The following is an 18,107-nucleotide window of genomic DNA, read 5'->3' on the forward strand; positions in this document are numbered from 1 at the left end:
AGATGCAGACTTATTTTCAATTTGATTTGATTTTGTATTTTTAGGTTTTATGGACCTGCTAGTTTTGATTCTTGCTCATCAAGAATGCTGCCAACTCGGAAAAAGAGATAATCTCTGTTTTTCCAACAATCAGTTGAAACTGGATCTTGCTGATTTTAAATTCCTCGTAGCAAGAATTATTTTTTTTTTGACAAGAATAAGAATCGAAGAATGTTTTAGTGATAATCCTCTTTTTGTTGAGAACAGGAATCGGCGCAGAAATCTGAAAAGCCAGACCAAAACTGCAGAAAACATGATTACCCCCTTTTGAATTATTGCACATCAAATCGAGCCCTGATTAAAGAATTGAATCTTTCTGAGTCCGTGGGAACACGGCGGTGAACATGGCCGGCGCGGTAGGATTATTTCGATCCCTGACGCGGGTGGTGACACTCCAACTGTATTACCTGACCTAATCAGGTCAACTGGGTTCTATTTTCCGCATAATAAAAAACCGGAGAAATCTCCAATCGGAGAAGTGAGAAATTTTATCTTGGCAATAAATCCAATACTTTCTAAGTTGCGACCTAAGGCGAAGAATCAACAATAAATCGAACAGATAAAGTAGAAAATGACAATAAAAAAAGGACAGCAATCAGCTGATTGGGCAGGGGCAATCAGTAGGTACCTGTATTACTGTATTGCTCGCCTGATAAGCCGCGCGGCGCTACAGTAGCTATCTTAATTACAAGCACACCTGCATATTTTAAGAGATATTTTGAGGAGTAAAAGAATCATTTGCTTTACATTTTTAAACTGAAAACTTTCGGCAAAAGAAGAGAGCAAGTTCTGTAGGCCCAAAATGCCAAATAAAGCGTCTTATGAAATTTATTTTGTCAATTTTTGAAGCATGTTTAGCAAGATAATAGATGAAATTAACGTGTTTCCGAAAAAGAGTCCTTTTACATTTTCAAAACCTAGACCGTATATTTTGATAATTTCAGTTCTGATTATGCAAAAAAAAGATTAATTTATGAAATGACAGCGTAAAATCGATTGATGCTTCTTTCCTGCCTGTGGGCACTCCTTATTCTCGGATTTTGAAGCATTGGACTAAAACTTGCTCACTCCCGGAAACTCCGATTCTGATTATAAATTCTGAAGCAATTGAAAAATCTAAAAAATGGACACAGATTGGACTGGCTATGTCGTTGGGGAACAGTACTCACTGAGGATCACTCCTAAGAGCTATTTTTGACAATATTTTTAGAGAAATGATGATGAGAAAAGCAACTTCACCGCATCACACGAATCCGAGATCAGCGACGCTTGATTTTTGGCGAAAAACTTCGACGATAAATGAGTACAGAAAAATTCAGGTGCGAAAATCTTTACTTTGAAAATACATTTTTTCGGGTACCCTCCTTGTGCCGGGAAAAACCCGGAAATCCCGGCACACGGAGGGTCAAATCCGAGAGGTTCTAGAAATCTCCCCTTTCCGGCATTTAAAAGTTTTTCTAAGAGTTTTTCTATAATATTTGATCACGGTAGAGATCGATATTGTTTTGGCGATACTTTTCTATGTACGAATGCAAAGGATAAGTCAATCTTTTATTCTAATAAGAGTTTGGTAAATTTTTATCCATGAAATTAGTATTCAGATCTGTACTTGACTTTAATGACGGTCAAGCAGATTATATATCTTTTACGACTGTATTCTTCTTTTATTTGGGTTAGGGTTAGGTAAAAAATGACAAAGACTGTTTTGAATTTTATTTTACAATTAGTTTTCCTTCAAAAACACTCGATATGAAGAGTTTTTTTGTCAAAATCAACGGCTTTTTGGGATTTCTAGAACGCCACCCTCCGTGTGCCGGGATTTTGGCCGAGAATCCCGGCACACGGAGGTTTTCCCGGCACACGGAGGGTATCCCCATTTTTTACGGCCACTTGATGGCGCTTTTTTTCTATTGACCAATCAGAGAAGCGTCTGGCAATGCAAGATTTATGCTCAAGAGCATCAGTAGAATCTTTTCAATAAAACTTTTTTTTTTATGAAATTTTTTTCTCTAGCTCCAGTTCTTTTTGACAAGAAGAGCGTGAAAATGAATCGAAAATGTTGAAAATAAAATATTTTTATTTTCTTTCAAAGAAATTTTTCCCCGCCGCAGAAAAATGCACATCTTATCAAGAGAGTTATTTATATAAATGTGAAGAATGTCCGTGCTCTGGGAACTCAAGAATTTTCATCAAATTTCTTTACAAAGAAAAATATACCGCTCCCAAGAAAATTACTAGAATTATTCATAAGTGGATTTGTTAAGTACGTGCGAAGAAAACAAACGAACATTCCAACCAGCTCCAACCACTACAAAGAGGAACATCTCGTCATCGCTCAGAAATTGGCGGCGATGGAAAAGAGGCGAGTGGGAACGCGCTTTTTGGACCACGAGATTACAGAAAAAGACATGGCAAAGCCTCTCCTCGTCAGCATCAAAGACTCTTGCGCCCTTATGTGAATAAAAACTCCCCTTTGCTCTAGAATTTACATCGATTTCTGCAGGTTCAAAAAAGCAGCTCACAGCGGGGTGCCTCAGCGGGACGCCGCAGTTTTTTTTATATCATGGACGAAATTGCCCGCATCAAGCCTTTTTTCTTGCCAAAATTGCTGTTTATCCCACTCGCGTTCTAAACAAACCAAAATCTGCATCTTAGGTAACACTTGTTTACAAATGTTGAAAACTTTCAAGAGGCTGACGCTGTCTTTAGCAGGTGTAGTGAAAGGTATGACTTGATCCATTGACAATGCATCATTGTAAATGCAGCGACCTCCTAGTTGGACTTTTCTACCTAAAAATTATTACAGTATAATGAAAAAAATGAGTCTTCAAGTACAGGGCCTAACCCTAACCCTAACCCTAACATGCTAAAAGATAAAAACTAACCTACTTTTGGGCTGAAAGTTACCGTCCAACGTGACTAAAATCGATATTTACTATGGCTTGGGAAAAACAAAAACTGTTTCGTGAAGGGAAATGTGCAAAATTACGGACGCGCAGTTTTTGCCAAAACAGCAGAGCTGAGGATTAACTTAGAGCCACTTGCTTTTCGAAAAACATTGAGATCATATTTACGCTACTTGCTTCGATTTTTAATGGACTGATACGGATTCGGGAAAAAAGAGTTTTTTGGAGAAGAAAGTTTACGCTTGCAATTAAAAGTGTTTCGGGATCAAGATTAGCCGTGGTCTTTTCAGAAAGGGTCTGATGCGAAAAAGAAGAAAAATTGCATTTGGAAAATTTGTCGCATCAACACCTTCGCGCTTGAATTGGAAAACACAAAAAAGTCTGCCCGACCGGTTGTCGCGAAAAACAGGTTCCGCGCCAGTGTATTTTGACAGGCCCTTGATTGAGTGGATCTTTCCTCGCCTCAGAGATAAGAAGATAAACTCCCAATTGCGGATTATCATTAACGACGTAATCAAGCTGAAAATGATTGAAAAAGAACAATATCGATTCTAGTATCGCCGTGTCCTGCTGAGCGAGAGCGAAAAGATATGCCGGAATAAGCAGGGCAATTAGCTAGTCATCCATTCTCTTCAATCTGATAATAGTTTCTTACAAATTTTCGCAGGGAATATAAAAACTTTTGACTACTCTCACTTGTAGGAAGCTAATTAGACCCGGTTATAAACATGAATTTATAGGAAGTTGAAGATTAACACGGTCGATTTTAATTGTTGTTGTTTATGTTGAAATCATCAAAAATCCACCAGAGATAAAAAAAAGAGAATGCTTCTTTCGATTATTCTTTTTACACAGGCACAATTTTTTTCTGATGGTATTTTTCGGTCTGAAGAAGGATCTGTACCTGTAGACACAACCGAGAATATCGATACAACACCGGCGACAACAACAACAACAACAACAAAAACGACGAATTTTTTGGAAGAAGAATTGAAAATTAAAGTTTCAATCACCCTCAATATGAAGTTTTCTCTGAAAGAGAGAACCATTGATAACGGATTGTTTACGTCCAGCATGAACATCGCCTACGATCCGGAGGTAAATGGTATGTTTATTGTCTTCGAAAGCTTTGCTGCTCCGAATTCTCCACTCGTGCAGGATCTCTCCAATTTAATGAATGATGAGATAGACTTTGTTGATCTTTCAATTGGCAGATTCTCTGCTGCTCGAAAACGCTCACTTTCACTCGTCGACGAAAAAAGACAGGCAAGAAGTCCAACAGAAGAAGCAACCAAAATGTCTTTTGTACCGCAATTGTCACTGCAACAATGGTTCTTGAGGAAACCTGGATGAAAACTTTGAATTCATCTGTTGAAAAGGATTAGAAGAAGAAGTAAAGAAAATTTTCCAAGAAATTAATTTTGATATTGGCGACTCGAAATTTAATTATGTTCATGTTACAGGATTCGCACCCTTCTCCAGCGATTCTAAAGAAAATGCTGTCCAGGCATCAGTCGATATCAATTTCAACGCTTCAGCAAAAGTGAGGGAAAGTGAAGCCGACGCCAAGGTGAATGACGAGGCTACCTTTGAAGGTACAGTTAATGGTCTCGAGGAAGCTGTTATTGATTCATTGAATGCTGGTGATCTGATAATCCTTGCTGAAAGTGTAACAGAAGTTGAGACTGATATTATCCTCAATAATGACACCGTTAGACCTTACGAAGTGTCTGTGACCTTTACAGCTGATTTTGAGCAGGAAAGGACGTACAAGATTCCTCTTGAGAAAACATGTGAGAATCCGGTTAAACTCGATCTCGCTGATGATTCTTACGAGATACCGGTGGGCTGCGATGTAGCCGAGCAAGTTGATAACTTAGCAGAAACAGCCAAAAACACGATCAACGAAGCTATCGCTGAGAGCACAATTGCTGAGGGGAAAGCTTTGCTGGGAAAAGTCACAAAATTGGCGACTACATCAACGCTCATCAAAGAAGGAAAAGATGGGCCAACAATCGTCTTCAACCCTTCTAATTTTCAGAAAAGCAGAAATCGAAAGCTAAGTGAAAAGCAAGGAAAAAGGATAAATTCACTTTTCGATCATTACCAATGAATCATTGGCAATGATCCATTGGATATTAAAATCCTACTAAAAGTTAAAGTTAGAGCAATTTTTGTAAAAGACTACAATGACACTATTCTAGTTGACGCTTGTGAAGATGCTGCAAAAAACCTCGAATCAAATAATTCTAGGAAAAAGTCAAATCCTACACAGTCAATTAGATAGAAAGATATACGAGTTGAGTTTTTATGAGCTTCACCTTCGTCGATGATTTTATTTATTGCAATCTTTTGAATCGACAGCTATTCTTGACTGAAACTCAAGAGCTGCTGACAGTCACTTTCAGTTTACGCTCGAAAATTCATGTCGAAGAACAAATGTTTTCGGATAATCTGGAAACGGTGCTTCGAGAACGAAAATTGGAACTTCTAAATATTATTCCGTATTCTCCCGCGACAAAGGTATATTTCGCGGCTCAACTGGTCGCTGTTGTGACGGTAATTATGGGTGGTACTTCCCTTATCATTGGGAATGTGTGGAAGGAAGGATGGTCTACTCTTTTTCATTCTTTGTTGATGGGCCTTTTGCAGGTTTTTGACATTTATCCTGATTTTTACGCCTGGTACGAGTACAATACGGATGATAAAGTTGCAGTGGCAGTTAATCCAGTCGTTTCAGCTTTCTTGATAATTTTCAGTGTGTTGAAGGTTGTCAGTTTTGTTGTTGTTATTTCGTTGGTCTTTGCAAAAGAAAAGCTAGAAAGAACAAACAATAAATATGTGAAGAAAGCGTTTAACTTGATCGTGGAGACAAGCCTTTTGATAGTTATTTTTGGTAATGTTCAAAAATTTCTCCTTTACTTTTTCGTACGATTCCAAATAATTTTCTTCATAATGAAATGTTATCAAGTCACATGATTCATGTGACATAATTTAGTATGAAGTTTAACTCGTAAATATTGGAATTCCTAAAGATGGGACGAAATATGATTCCCGGCAGTCAAATAACCGTTGCTTTCTGGTTCTCCTTGATGGCAAATATCATCGTTTTCACTGCAACCATAGTCGAATTCTTCGCGGAATCATTTCTCCCGAAACTTGGACTGGAAAAATGGCTCGAGTTCCACAAGAAACAGAAAAGACTAACGCGGACGAACAAGTTTTGGTCAACGAAAATGGGCTTGGTGTTTCTAGGCATGGAAGTTGTTAATTTGATCTGCTCCCTTCTCGAAGTTATTCAGGCTGAAATAGTGGACAATTGTTTGGAAATCAGTGAAGGAATCAACAAGAACTATGAAACTTCTTTTTGCAAAAGCTTTGCCAGGGATACGGATTGGTATCGCAGGCGAATTCAAGAAAATGGTTTCTGTGTTGAAAATGAGCTGACTAAAAACGGCTCTGACTTTCAAACAGTCGTTTATCCATTCGCACCTGGTTGCTCAAACAAGATTGAGTATCTTTTCATGGGACAGTTTTCTTTTCATTTCGAAACAGTAAAATTACAAATTTATGAAAACGACCTAAAGCATTCAGTGGACTTTCTTTGCTTCTTGGATTTATTCTTCTTTTTGGTCCTCGGCTCAGAATGATTAAATATCAAGATTTAGTGAAAAAGAAAAAAGTGAAAGTTAAGGGATTGTAGTTTAAAATTTTAAAATCATTATTTACCTGACATCGAAAACAACAAAAACTGACGCTAGCTTTATAAATAATGTATATTTTATTAAATTTTAATAAAAGTGCTTTTATGCTATTAAAAAATTGCCTGTAATTGCATAAATGAGACGTGCATGATTTTCAAGCTTCGTGATGTCTGATTTACTCTCATTCAAACATCCAATATTTGCATTCTCTTTGAATTTGGCATTTGAATAGTAACCAAACAGGGCATGAATAGCGCGCCACTTGACTCTATCTTCATTTCACAGAGAGAAAGAGAAAATGTGGAATATCGTCGAGAACTATCTCGAGAGTTACGGCGATGCCCTTGGCCGCGCGTCCAAGATCGGCAAGTACTGGATCTCCATGTTCACCATTCTCCGATTCATGTTCCTCCTTTCCATCGCCGAGCCGGCCTGGGGAGGACACGGACTTGAATGCAACACTGACACGCCCGGCTGTGCCCGTCTTTGTGAAAACAAATTCTGGCCGCTGAATCCAACTTCTCTCTGGGAAATGCAGCTTCTGGCGATGATAATTCCAATCGGCTATTTCGTCATGTACTCAAACTGGAGAGTGGACAAGGTCAAATTGGCGATTCAGAAGAAGGATGATGATTACAAAAACCACCCAAAGTAAATTTAAACAGATCTTTACCAAAGAGTTATCGCAATTTCAGGCGACAAGCGTACTTGACCAAGCTCGAAAAGCGAAAAGAACATCTCAAGGACGTCGAAGGCGATCTAATCCAGGACAAGGTGCAATTCTACAAGCTCAGGCACAGACCTCAAGCTCGGGCGAAACGAGAAGAGGAGGAAAAACTACTTCTTGAGCGAGAGGATAAATACTTTAGTAAGCGAAAGATCTTAATTTCTCCTGTAATAGTTTTTAGTGCAACTTTTTCAAACGATGGAAGAAGAAGAAATGGCAGAGAAAGATGTCAACACCGACACTGACTTCGGATTCGGAGATGCTCATGCTATCAACCAGTACTACCCGATGTTGTATTTCTGGTACTTTTGCGTGGTCATGGTTCGAACGGCGATCGAGATCTCTTTTTGCTTCTTTTACTACATGCTTTACTACCCTAACTTTTTCATGGTGATGCCGATGGTCTATCTCTGCCACGCTGATGACGGAGGGTAAGAATGTTTTTTTGACGAATCAGATCAAATTGTTTTTTAGAGTCTTGAGCCCTTGTAATGGTATCGTCGAATGCTATGTTGAACGGCCTTATTCGAAGACCTTGACGATTTGGTTCATGTTTGGCTTTTCCTTCTTCACAATCATTGTAAAAAAGTTCTTCAAAAATACTCTGTTACGCGCTGATTTAGATGGGGTTCCTGGAATTGTGGACCCTTGGATTGGGCAACTGCTTTGTGTCGTTCAAGAACCGCAAGATCGACATCACCAAAGACTACAAAGTCTCAACGATGGAGCAACAGTTCGCTCAGCAACAATACGTCCAGGGCGGTGGATTCGTCCAGTTCCAAGGAACTCGAGTCGATCACCAACGAGACGAGATTGGAGACGATCCGGAAGGACCTGTTCTTATTGGTATTTAATTCTGCCACTGCTAGTACCGCGATTTCACAATAAATTTTGATGACAATTTGAAGATGATTTGCTTTATTTTATTGATAAAATACAAAAAATGCGAGAAGAACAACGACTATTACGACGGAAAGAATCGTTCTCATTTTGTCGGCTCTGAAAACATTGTGTTAGAAGATGCTAATACAGTTGAGTTCTTACCGAGTTTCACAAAAGTGCTTGCAATGTTTTTTGAGCGGTTTTCCTTCGAAGTCAATGAAGAGTCTTGTGTCACGTGGTTGTGGCTCGTCTATCCAGTCGACTCGATCCGTTTCGGCTTCTCGTTTTTTGGGTTCATAGGAATCGGTCTTTGATGCGGAGATTTTTTGCGGAGGAACGGCATTTAGATTGTACTGAAAGTATGAATAACGATTGAAAACGAAGACTTACTGGTTGCTTCGAAATTGATACGGTCGGGACTCTGTCATCCTGACCGGAATCTACGCCAAGGAAGCTCATTCAGCGGCTCTGTTAACTAACTCACAAGTGCGAATAAATTTTTTTTCAAGGCGTGTTCTAGAATTTTGGAAAAAGGCGCAGTTTGAATGTTTGAAGCATATTTATTATTCACAGGGTATTTTTCAGATGTTTTTTTTTTTTTAAATTTTTAGAGCGCTGGTTTTTCAGTCGACCTCAATCGTTTGTCCAACGAATGTCGGTTCTCCACTGAAATGTCATCCGCAAGTCGTTTTCGCCTCAAGTATAGCATGTAGCTCACTACCAGCAAAATAACGACGAGGCAGAGCGCCGCGCCGATTAGGGCCCACTGGTCTTGTTTGTCCATCGCTGAGAATTTGTAAGAAAGAGTAGATTTTCGACGCTCTTCTTCTTTCATCTTCAGGTTGTTGAGGATCTTTTGTTTGCGTTCCAGCTGGATTTCGTAGTCGTAATAATAGCTGTCCGGAAATCGACCTTGCTCAACTCCAACTACTTCGACTGAGTTTTCCTCCTTGATTTCAAGTTTAATAAATGATCAAAATTCAGAGAGTCTGGTAATGTCTTTGATGTTTAAAACTTACGACAAAAGCAGGAGCTCTATTCTGATTCTCCACATTTGGCATCGGCTTTTGAATTGGTCTGTTTGAATGTCGAACCGGAGTTTTTGCCATCTCGCCGGAGTTGGGTCTGGCGCGGATATTTGATGAAGGCATCTTCGTCGCCGTGAAGCCGCACATGATTTTGACTCCCTTTCCATGCTCCTGTAATGGCTGCATCAGGCGAATGTGCAAATCTCTCGATGTAGAAATGAACGGCGGGGGAGTATTCTTTCCGCAGAAGATTTCTTCGTCAAATGCGGTTTCTGCTTTTCCGTCGAAAACGATCACTCTTTTTTCGAAGTTCGAAAATTGAATCGATCAGAAACTGATCAAGACAAAAGAAGTGCATTTATTTTTCAGAACTTTTCCTTGACGATTGATCTCCTGGCATATTCAGCATGTTTTTGCTTCCACAGCTATCAAGGTGAAAAACAGGCCATCTAATCTTGACTCTCATCCCTTCCGGCGCCTGTAGACGCCAAGTACAGTCAAATTGGGCATTGTTGATGTTTGGAAAAGAAGGAGAAACGAAAAACATTTCCCGTTCTTTCTCCGCCCGAATCGTTTCGTTTTGACATCCTTAAATAAAAAGGGTTGAGAGTGGTTCAGACAGGTCAAATAGGGGGTGAGCCCAGCATATTTAGATTCCAAACATCCTAAAGGAATTCGCACACGAATTTTAAGCTTTTTGATTTCTGAGTTCACAAAAATTACAGAAGAAATTCAGAAGTATAATTTTTTTGGCTTTTATCAGGAGTAAAATTTTAATTTTTTAAACTTGCTCTTCGATGAAATTCGGTTTTTTATTGTGTAAAAATAAGACTTACTGGCAATTTCCCATCTGTAATCGTAAGCTTGAATTTGTGCAAAGAAGAGAAATATCAAAATTTTTGCTCGTTTCATTTTTTATTTCTCTTTTATCTTCGTTTTTATACAATTTGGCTCTAGTCGCACGAAACTGGAGCGTTGGTGCATCTGCTCCACCAGCAAGGACCTACGTGCTTGGCCACGCCATTGGCTACCGTGCAGACCTTCCATTGCAGATTCTAGTGCTGCGAGAGCGCCTTAGGCGAAATAATCCGTACTACCGAGTTATTATTAGCGCCACGCTGATCTTACAACTAGGAATTCCCAATTTAATTCTAAAAATATTGCCGAATTTTCTACGTACAATGACTAACTTATCAATATCGCAAAATGACAATTGTTTCGGGGATTTTCTTGTTTGAATATTTACAGTAGTCACCACAGGCAACGTGTCAGCCGCTAGAACGAACATGATTTTCAGTGACAATCAGCGGCAGATCCCTCTTATTATTTTGCATAATTCAAAATCTCCCTCGTATTTAAACCGAGTACAATCAAACAAACTAAAAAGAAAAATAAAAAAAAAGAATCAGAAAAAAAGAAACTCAAAAGCTATGATTTTTTTCCTCTTCTTTCTTCTTCACGGTAAGAATCACTTTCTATCAAAATTTACAAATCCCTTTTCAGAAATTTTTGCCGTACACTTGAGTCTATTTGACCCTTCGCTGTGGAACAACCGTCCTTCAAAAATGGTCAGATCTGTTAATAATAAGTGGAAGCGAGCCACTCATTTTCACGAAACTGAGAAAGAAAATCCATTGAGTCTTTTGTACCTGAACTATCTTCATAATGAGTAAATAAAACAACTTTCTTTTTTCTCATTTTTATTTTGGGAATGGACAAAAATGACAAGTGAGTAGGAGGAAGAAATTGTTAAAATACACAGCAGTATTTTTGGCACAACCAATTATTTTGTCAATAATTGATTAAATTTATCAAAACAGCCATTTCGAATTATTCAAAATGGCTTTGCCAAAAAAAGGGAAGGATGCGATAGAGCAAATGGGCAATTTTAACAGAAAATTAATGGCTTTAAAATCCTTCTTCAAGGACTGCTGGTCAAGTAAACGCCAAAGATGGAGAACATTCGGTCTATTTGAGCTTGATTGAATCCCCAGGTTCGCGAGGCACAGGCGAGACCTTTTTGAGCGTAGTTGTTTGTCAGCCACGAGCTGCACTTGATGTTGTAGTTGAGGCACCAGCTCAGTGACCAGCGGTTCATGAAAGTGCAGAAACTGGCGTCAAATGGAGTAGTTGGGTTTCGTGTAGAGTTGCAGGGCTAAAAATCAGTTTTATTTTCGTTGGCGATTTTCTGAAATCGTATCTATTTAATCCCACAAAAGGAAGATTTCATCCCCAAAAAGCTTCCTTTATCCGGTCATTAGACACTTTAAAAAAATTTTCCCCAGTCGGATTAAAAATTTTTATGATCGCGTCTTACAACTTCCGAGCGCGCGATTGATGAAAAAGGGATGATTTTATTGCGCTGTCATTTTTCTGAAAATTACCTCGACGACGGAAAGGGTTCCCTGGCAGATTGATGCGTCGTTGGCAACGCAGGATCGGGTTCGCGTCTTTTTGGAGTCGTAGCAAGAGGACCAGGCGGACCAGTCGCCCCAGATTCGAAGGCTTGTTCCGCAGCTCTAGAATACCGATAACGACAAATTTTACTTCTTCAAACTTACTCTTTGAGTGGTCAAGTATCCTTGGCAAAGATCAGGATTGGATGAAACACAATCTCGTCGTCTAGTAGACACATTTCCGACACAATCGCTCCAGTTGCTCCAGTCTCCCCAAATCTTGCCATTGAAATTGCATCCGGGAATCGGTCGGTTTTTGTAGGGAGATCCTTCGCAGCAATTTTTATCGTACGAATTTGTCTGGCATGATCTAAATACAAAAAATGAGCTAATGTTACACCTTTCTCATTCTTTCGCTCTCAGGGTTAGTGTCAACCCCAACCTCTCACGGTATCCTTGACATAAAACCTTGTATACCCTTAAGATAACCTAGAGGGCAGTTTTGTGGTAAAGTTTACCTGAGTGCAGTTTGTTGACAGCTCTGTTCGGCAGATTCCCACTCGGACCATCCTGTCCAGTAGCAGAAAGTTGTTGGCTGCGTTGGAGCTGGTGTGGGTGTCGTGTAGCAGGATGTGGAGCAAGGAACGTACTAGAAAGTGGAAATTCAGCAAATTGTTCTTTGATGAACTTGAAATTGGATTGTCGGTAATTGGGTGGAATTAAAGTAGTCTGAATTAACTTCTTCCTCTCTAGTTCCATCGTATTGACGTCACAAGGAGGGCCCTCGGGCGCTTGGAGTAGCTAGGAAACGTGCTTACTCCTGATACTCTATGTCTTTCTTTCCCGCTGTGTTTGGTTCTTTTGATTACTTGTTTGATAAAAAATAAAGAACTAAACTAGCGCTACGTTAATAGACCAAATTCAATTTAGAAAAAGAAATCCACTTACAGCAGTTGTCGCGCCGTAACACTCGCAATCCGTGTTCTTGCATGTTCGTTCGTAATAAATTCGTTGTTTCACAGGGCCATTGCAACAGTCAGATGTCTGTTTCCAAGCAGCCCAGAGGGATTTCTCGCCACAGGTGCCTTCGGAGTTTACTGGGGGTTTGACGACAACGAGGTCTCTGATTGCAGGCTGAAATTGACGATTAAAAAGGGTGATAACAAGGAACTCGGGTTTTGCTTCTAGTAAGGTTAGGGTTAGGGTTATTTTACAGTTGGTAGTTTCAAGAGCTAGTGATGCATATTGTCTTTTTAGAAACAGATGTCTCTTGCTTGTCTTAGACTCTGAGCAGTCCGGAAAAAATGATAAGCAAGAAAAGCACTTATACGGCTCTTATCTTTACAAACAACAATTACAAGTTGTAACCGAACAGTTAATTAAAGCTCGCTATACAAATTTTTCTTCATCTCTTTTCAAGAATCAGGTTCTATCTCTGACAGTAGCTACTTACATAAGCTCCTTCAGCAACGGAAACTAGCAGCGCAGCACTTGTAAATTTCATCGTTTTAACTATTTTTTTCTTTCCTTTTTTTACTTGCGGCAACTTCCTGTCTTTAGAAAAAGTTTCTTCTTTTTGTCACGAAGCAAGAAAGTGTTGTTTAATCAAAAAGTGGAAGAGTAAGCGGAGAAAGTTATGGGATGAGGGTTACACGTTGCTTTTTAAATAGGCTGGGCGGCGCTAAACAGACTTTGAACGCGCGGTGAATAAGCGCGCGCGCCACCAACTGGACAATCACTTTCATTTCTCTCTTCATATTTTACGTAGACACAAGGCCAGGCCCACTGGGTTAATCAACTAATGATTGGTACCAATTATGGGCTCGGGTTGAATCATAGAAGGCCGAGAATCACATAAGGTCCTTACGATAAGGGACTGAACCGTCCCTTATTATAAGAAAAGAATTATCTTTACCTAGATTGCAGAATTTTTTCTCAGATTTAATTTTGCTACTCCCTTATTTCTGCTAAACAAAATAAGCCAATACTGATACGCCAGTTGAAAGCTCATGCAGAAAGAAACGAGTCTAAGAAATCAAAGTGTTTCTCCGAGTTCTCGGCCGGAAGTGGACTCTTGAGCGGCCAGAGCCATTAAATGCTCGATTTCAAGCAAGAAGGTTGAAGTGCTTATTATGGAGACATGCAGTCTCATTTTGATAAGTCTGTATATAAACACCTGGCATGGTCTTTGCAGCATGGATTCACGATTTCTACATAAACTCGCACGATCTTTACCAAAAAGATGCTCTCTAAGCGATAAACCCGTTATCAGCGGAATTCTTCTGACTTTACGGTAGGGATAAAGACACACCCATACACACATTCATTTTTACGAGTGGAATCCATCATCCAATTTATTTCTTTTTGAGGTTGATATCATAAGTGTTTACAAGTCGATAAGCAGTTTGAATTAAACCCGGACAAGAGTGGATTATCTGACTTATAAAATTTAGAAGACTTAAAATCTATCTAGATATCGGCTCTTATTTCAACTTTCGAGTCCTTTTTCTAAAGAAGGCTCTTAGCAAAATATGCAAGTGATGATAAAATATAGTATTGAACTCAAGAAAGAATCTTGTAAATAACATTAAAATGTAATTACTTGTGAGTTTGGCTTGAGCTCAAATTTTTTTCTGAGTCTGACACGATCTACGGTCTAAATTTATGATTCCCGATTTATGATAGTCAAAGTTGGCGTCTTGAGTATCCGCTCTTCGAAGTTCAATCAAGTCAGGTTCAGGATTCTGAAGATAAAGTAACCACAGGACATGATGATAACACAGACCCAAATCTACTAACTAACTCCCTGTCCGGATTTTTATACTGCAGATAGGCGAACATAGGAAAGGGTTTAAAATGGAAAGTCAACTAGAAACTGGCTAGAAGACTTCCCAGATCACCAGCGACCAATCTTAGATTGGCAATCTATCTATTTGTTCATAAACAAGCGATAATTATGAAAAACATAATCTCTCCCAAGAACTGGCCGGCAGCTGGTATATATCCAACTAGAAGGCATAAAACTCAATTAGTCGAAGAACAAAGTCTTTAACAATGTCCGGCGAGAAGAAGCTCTTGAACCCCCAATTTTCTCATCAGGAGGTATTAAAAATGCTAAAATACCATTTATTGATGCTATGAAATTTACGGCTTCGACTGATTTTGAAAATTTTTATGGACACGTCGACGGGGAAGGAGGATGAAACGACAAGGATCGCACACTTCTTTTATAAGATCAAAAGTGGATTATAGTGTCTTTTTTGAACCAGAATAGGCGTTTTTAGATCTTCGAAAGCGATTAAGATAGTCATTTGTTTTATGTTCTTCCATGTCGACAGCCTTATAAAATCCCTCTTTTGGTCATTACTGATTCTTATTTATTGCAAAAGTCAGGATTAAAGCTCGATCAAGTTCTATTAGAGTTCAAAAATTATTTCAAAAACAAGCTCTTTAAAAAGTTTACAGTTGATGAAATTCAAAAATAATCTTATTGCCGGTGATTTCTATGAGCTCAACTGTACACAAACAAAAAAGCGCGAGCATTGGAAAAATTACTATTTCCGAAAATAGCGCTTTCGTCTTTCGTCTTTGATATTTGATAATTTGATGGCCATAATCCAATTTCGCGACACATTGGTTAAGTTACACGACAAACATATTTTCGATGCACCTTCCATGAATTTGTTGGTGTTAACAAACTCGGTTTATATCTTGTTCAAATTTGGGAGATGGTCCAAAACATTCTTTCCGCTGGGGAAATCCGGGATATCCTTGGCCCATGATAACATAGCTTTTTATAGCTGGGCTAATGAGGCTTCTTGATCTCTAAGGATGGTATTACATAACTCGTCGTTTCAAAATCCATGTTCAATATGACAATTTGTTCCTTAGAAGAAAAAGGAGCTAGAATTATGATTACGGTAATTTGTGCTTCTGATAAGTTTTTGTCTAAAAGAAGCATAAATGAACAAAGAGTGATCCGGCTTCACCTGATGGAACCACCCTGTGTCCACTTGAAAATCGCAGCTGATCGATTCGCGATTCGAAATCACGATCAGAAACACGTTAAAACCTCACGTGAAAACTTTTCTACTCATTTGATTCCACGTGTTCAATAAATCTGGGTTTCTGGGGAGGTGTTCTTTTTTCAACTTTCTCAGATTCTTAAAAACTCGAATACCCAAAAGCGCTCTATCGTCAATCCTGGGCTCCCAATGTCGATTCACTCTTCGCAATCTTGGAGAGGGCCCTTCGCAAGATACCGCAGAGACAGTCCATTCCTGCGGTTCGTCTTATAATTTCATAAATGTCACATGATAAAAAGATGTCTCGTTCAATTTCTTCATGTTCGATTTTGGCGCGAACCTTGCACTTGTCAGTCGTTATTTTGAAAACACCAACAACTCCGTCATTAAAGCTCGCTCTGGTGCGTTATCGAAGTTATCTCCCCCGGCTTTATCAATGCTGAGTTTATGTCTTCAAGTCCCAAAACAACGGAGATGTTTCTTTGACCGGCATGACATTGATTTTGGATTTTGATTTCGACGAGGACAGAAACATGAATTCTGAAAGATAGAATTTCTGCTGCGCTAGGAATCTTGCATGAATGTCCCAAGCAACCACGTGATATAACGAAATATCTATTAGGAACCTCCTTTTTTAGAGAATGAGTGTTTTTGAGCATTATCTTTAGAGCCTCCACACCTTTCTGTCCCAAGTGCTTTGGCTTTGACACCAACCGTTCGAGATAACCGAGCTTTAGCGGTTTTGAGGACCCACTGAGCGTTCCAGTCACCTAGATTAGGAATGGATCATTTCGAAATTACAGTACCCTTTCGTTCCTCCATAAATTCAAATAGGCTACTCATCGTTTTAATTAAATTTTGATCAATCTTGCTGCCGAAAATCACGACTCTAGGGGGTTTAAAGTGTGAAGCATAATGAATTTCTTGTATTTCGAGCCCTTTTAGAGCATCGTTGATGATTTATCGATTACAAATTTGATTGTTTAGAAATTGGAGCGAAAATCAGAAGTCTGACAGTTGAACATTTTTGACGTAAGAATTCTTGAAGAGAGTTTTTCTGAGAGAGTTCTATTTTCGGCGAAAAATTTTGTTTCTTCTTGAGAAACAACAGGACTTGCAAATGTTCAAGAAGAAGTCCTCACGAAAAGCCGCCGCTATCTGACGGATCACACTCTGCTGGGCGAGCACTAGAACGTGTAAATATTTTTAGCTCTTTGGTTCTAAGTGCTTTCTTCTTTGTATTCTAGCTTCGAGGATTGACGTAGTCAGAATTTTGAATTTTGAGATTTTTTACTCAAGAAATTTTTCAAATTTAACGGTGAATTTTTACGTTTCTTTTGTTTTTTAAATTGAATCGGAAGTGAATAATAATCATGTAAAAATGGCTCTATATCAAAATAAAACATGTTGAACAAATTGACGTCTGAACTCAACAACAAAGATGTAATGACTGTATATTTAAAGTTCATCCATTGAAATTGACTATGTCACGTTTTCAATTTCAAATTGACCAGCTTGAGATGATGAGTCCAATTTTCCTCCGTGGGTGTGCCACGGTCGAAAGCGATTCCTTCGAAAACAACAAGTACAGGATGAGTGTGCAGTTAGCAAGGTGAAATTGGAATCTCGTGTATTTGTGGAAATTCCTAAATATTTTTTCATATCATTCAAGCTCAAAAAACCTCATTCGCCAATTGACGTCACAGCAGCTTTTTCGGAAGACCTCGTTATTGGTAAGTACTACTGTGCCTCTCAAATTACTCCTTGAATGTTTAGATTACATCTTATCTCATCAAGAACTTACCACAAAAATATGTTGAGTGAGTCAGTAATCATGAACTTAACAAAATTCTTGCTTTGTATCTCGGTTCCAAAACAATTTTGATTTTTAGAATAGACGCTCCTCGCGTCCTCGACCTTCTCTGAAATAATTTTTATCCCCATAATAATGAACCGTCAACCGATAATTGGACAAAAAGAACACTCATGCTCCTTCTTTTTAGAAATCGAGAGGAAAGAGAGGTATTTGAAGAATTGCATTTCTCCTGTCAGAAAAAGCATTACGTCACGTACCTTCAAAAAAGGGTTGAGAATCTGGCCATGACGTCAGATTACAAATTGACGTCACGAACTTCACCGAGCAAGAATTTCCCCGGCTTCGGTTTCAAGTTTGTTTTGATGCTCCCGAGCACTTTTCGACAATTTTTTTGACAAGATTAATCACCAAGAACTAGAATTTTTTAGATCACTTGCTTATTCACGTGATCACGAAAAAAGAAGAACCAGCCGGTTGCCAGCGCGCAATCTCCGGTCTAACCGCAGTTAGATCGGAGGCGGAAATCCTCGAATCCTATTATCAACATAATAGGACCGTCATTTCACGCCAAATATTTATCTCTC

General features: G+C 39.0%; 4 protein-coding genes across 4 annotated transcripts; 2 read left to right on the forward strand and 2 right to left on the reverse strand.

Moving 5' to 3' along the window:
* Positions 1-1,124: 1,124 nt before the first annotated feature.
* Positions 1,125-2,510, forward strand: LOC145705245 (uncharacterized). Its single transcript, XM_081782704.1, has 3 exons — positions 1,125-1,200; positions 1,250-1,358; positions 2,304-2,510. The coding sequence occupies exons 1-3, from the start codon at positions 1,163-1,165 to the stop codon at positions 2,496-2,498; spliced, it is 342 nt and encodes a 113-aa protein (XP_081638830.1). The 5' UTR covers positions 1,125-1,162; the 3' UTR covers positions 2,499-2,510.
* Positions 2,511-6,911: 4,401 nt separating this feature from the next.
* On the forward strand, positions 6,912-8,283 carry LOC145703115 (gap junction beta-6 protein-like). The gene is made up of 5 exons (XM_081780427.1): positions 6,912-7,300; positions 7,345-7,517; positions 7,558-7,807; positions 7,851-7,956; positions 8,000-8,283. The coding sequence occupies exons 1-5, from the start codon at positions 6,948-6,950 to the stop codon at positions 8,228-8,230; spliced, it is 1,113 nt and encodes a 370-aa protein (XP_081636553.1). The 5' UTR covers positions 6,912-6,947; the 3' UTR covers positions 8,231-8,283.
* LOC145703117 (uncharacterized) lies at positions 8,270-10,257 on the reverse strand. Its single transcript, XM_081780429.1, has 5 exons — positions 10,123-10,257; positions 9,278-9,874; positions 8,649-9,207; positions 8,421-8,611; positions 8,270-8,375 (listed from the first exon to the last, which is right to left on the reverse strand). The coding sequence occupies exons 2-3, from the start codon at positions 9,470-9,472 to the stop codon at positions 8,866-8,868; spliced, it is 537 nt and encodes a 178-aa protein (XP_081636555.1). The 5' UTR covers positions 9,473-9,874; positions 10,123-10,257; the 3' UTR covers positions 8,270-8,375; positions 8,421-8,611; positions 8,649-8,865.
* A 716-nt stretch (positions 10,258-10,973) lies between these two features.
* Positions 10,974-13,305, reverse strand: LOC145702711 (uncharacterized). Its single transcript, XM_081779971.1, has 6 exons — positions 13,136-13,305; positions 12,631-12,816; positions 12,201-12,331; positions 11,848-12,052; positions 11,671-11,805; positions 10,974-11,441 (listed from the first exon to the last, which is right to left on the reverse strand). The coding sequence occupies exons 1-6, from the start codon at positions 13,184-13,186 to the stop codon at positions 11,208-11,210; spliced, it is 942 nt and encodes a 313-aa protein (XP_081636097.1). The 5' UTR covers positions 13,187-13,305; the 3' UTR covers positions 10,974-11,207.
* Positions 13,306-18,107: the final 4,802 nt, after the last annotated feature.

Source organism: Oikopleura dioica, chromosome PAR, assembly GCF_907165135.1.
Source record: "Oikopleura dioica chromosome PAR, OKI2018_I68_1.0, whole genome shotgun sequence".
In the NCBI taxonomy this organism is placed as follows: Eukaryota; Metazoa; Chordata; class Appendicularia; order Copelata; family Oikopleuridae; genus Oikopleura; species Oikopleura dioica.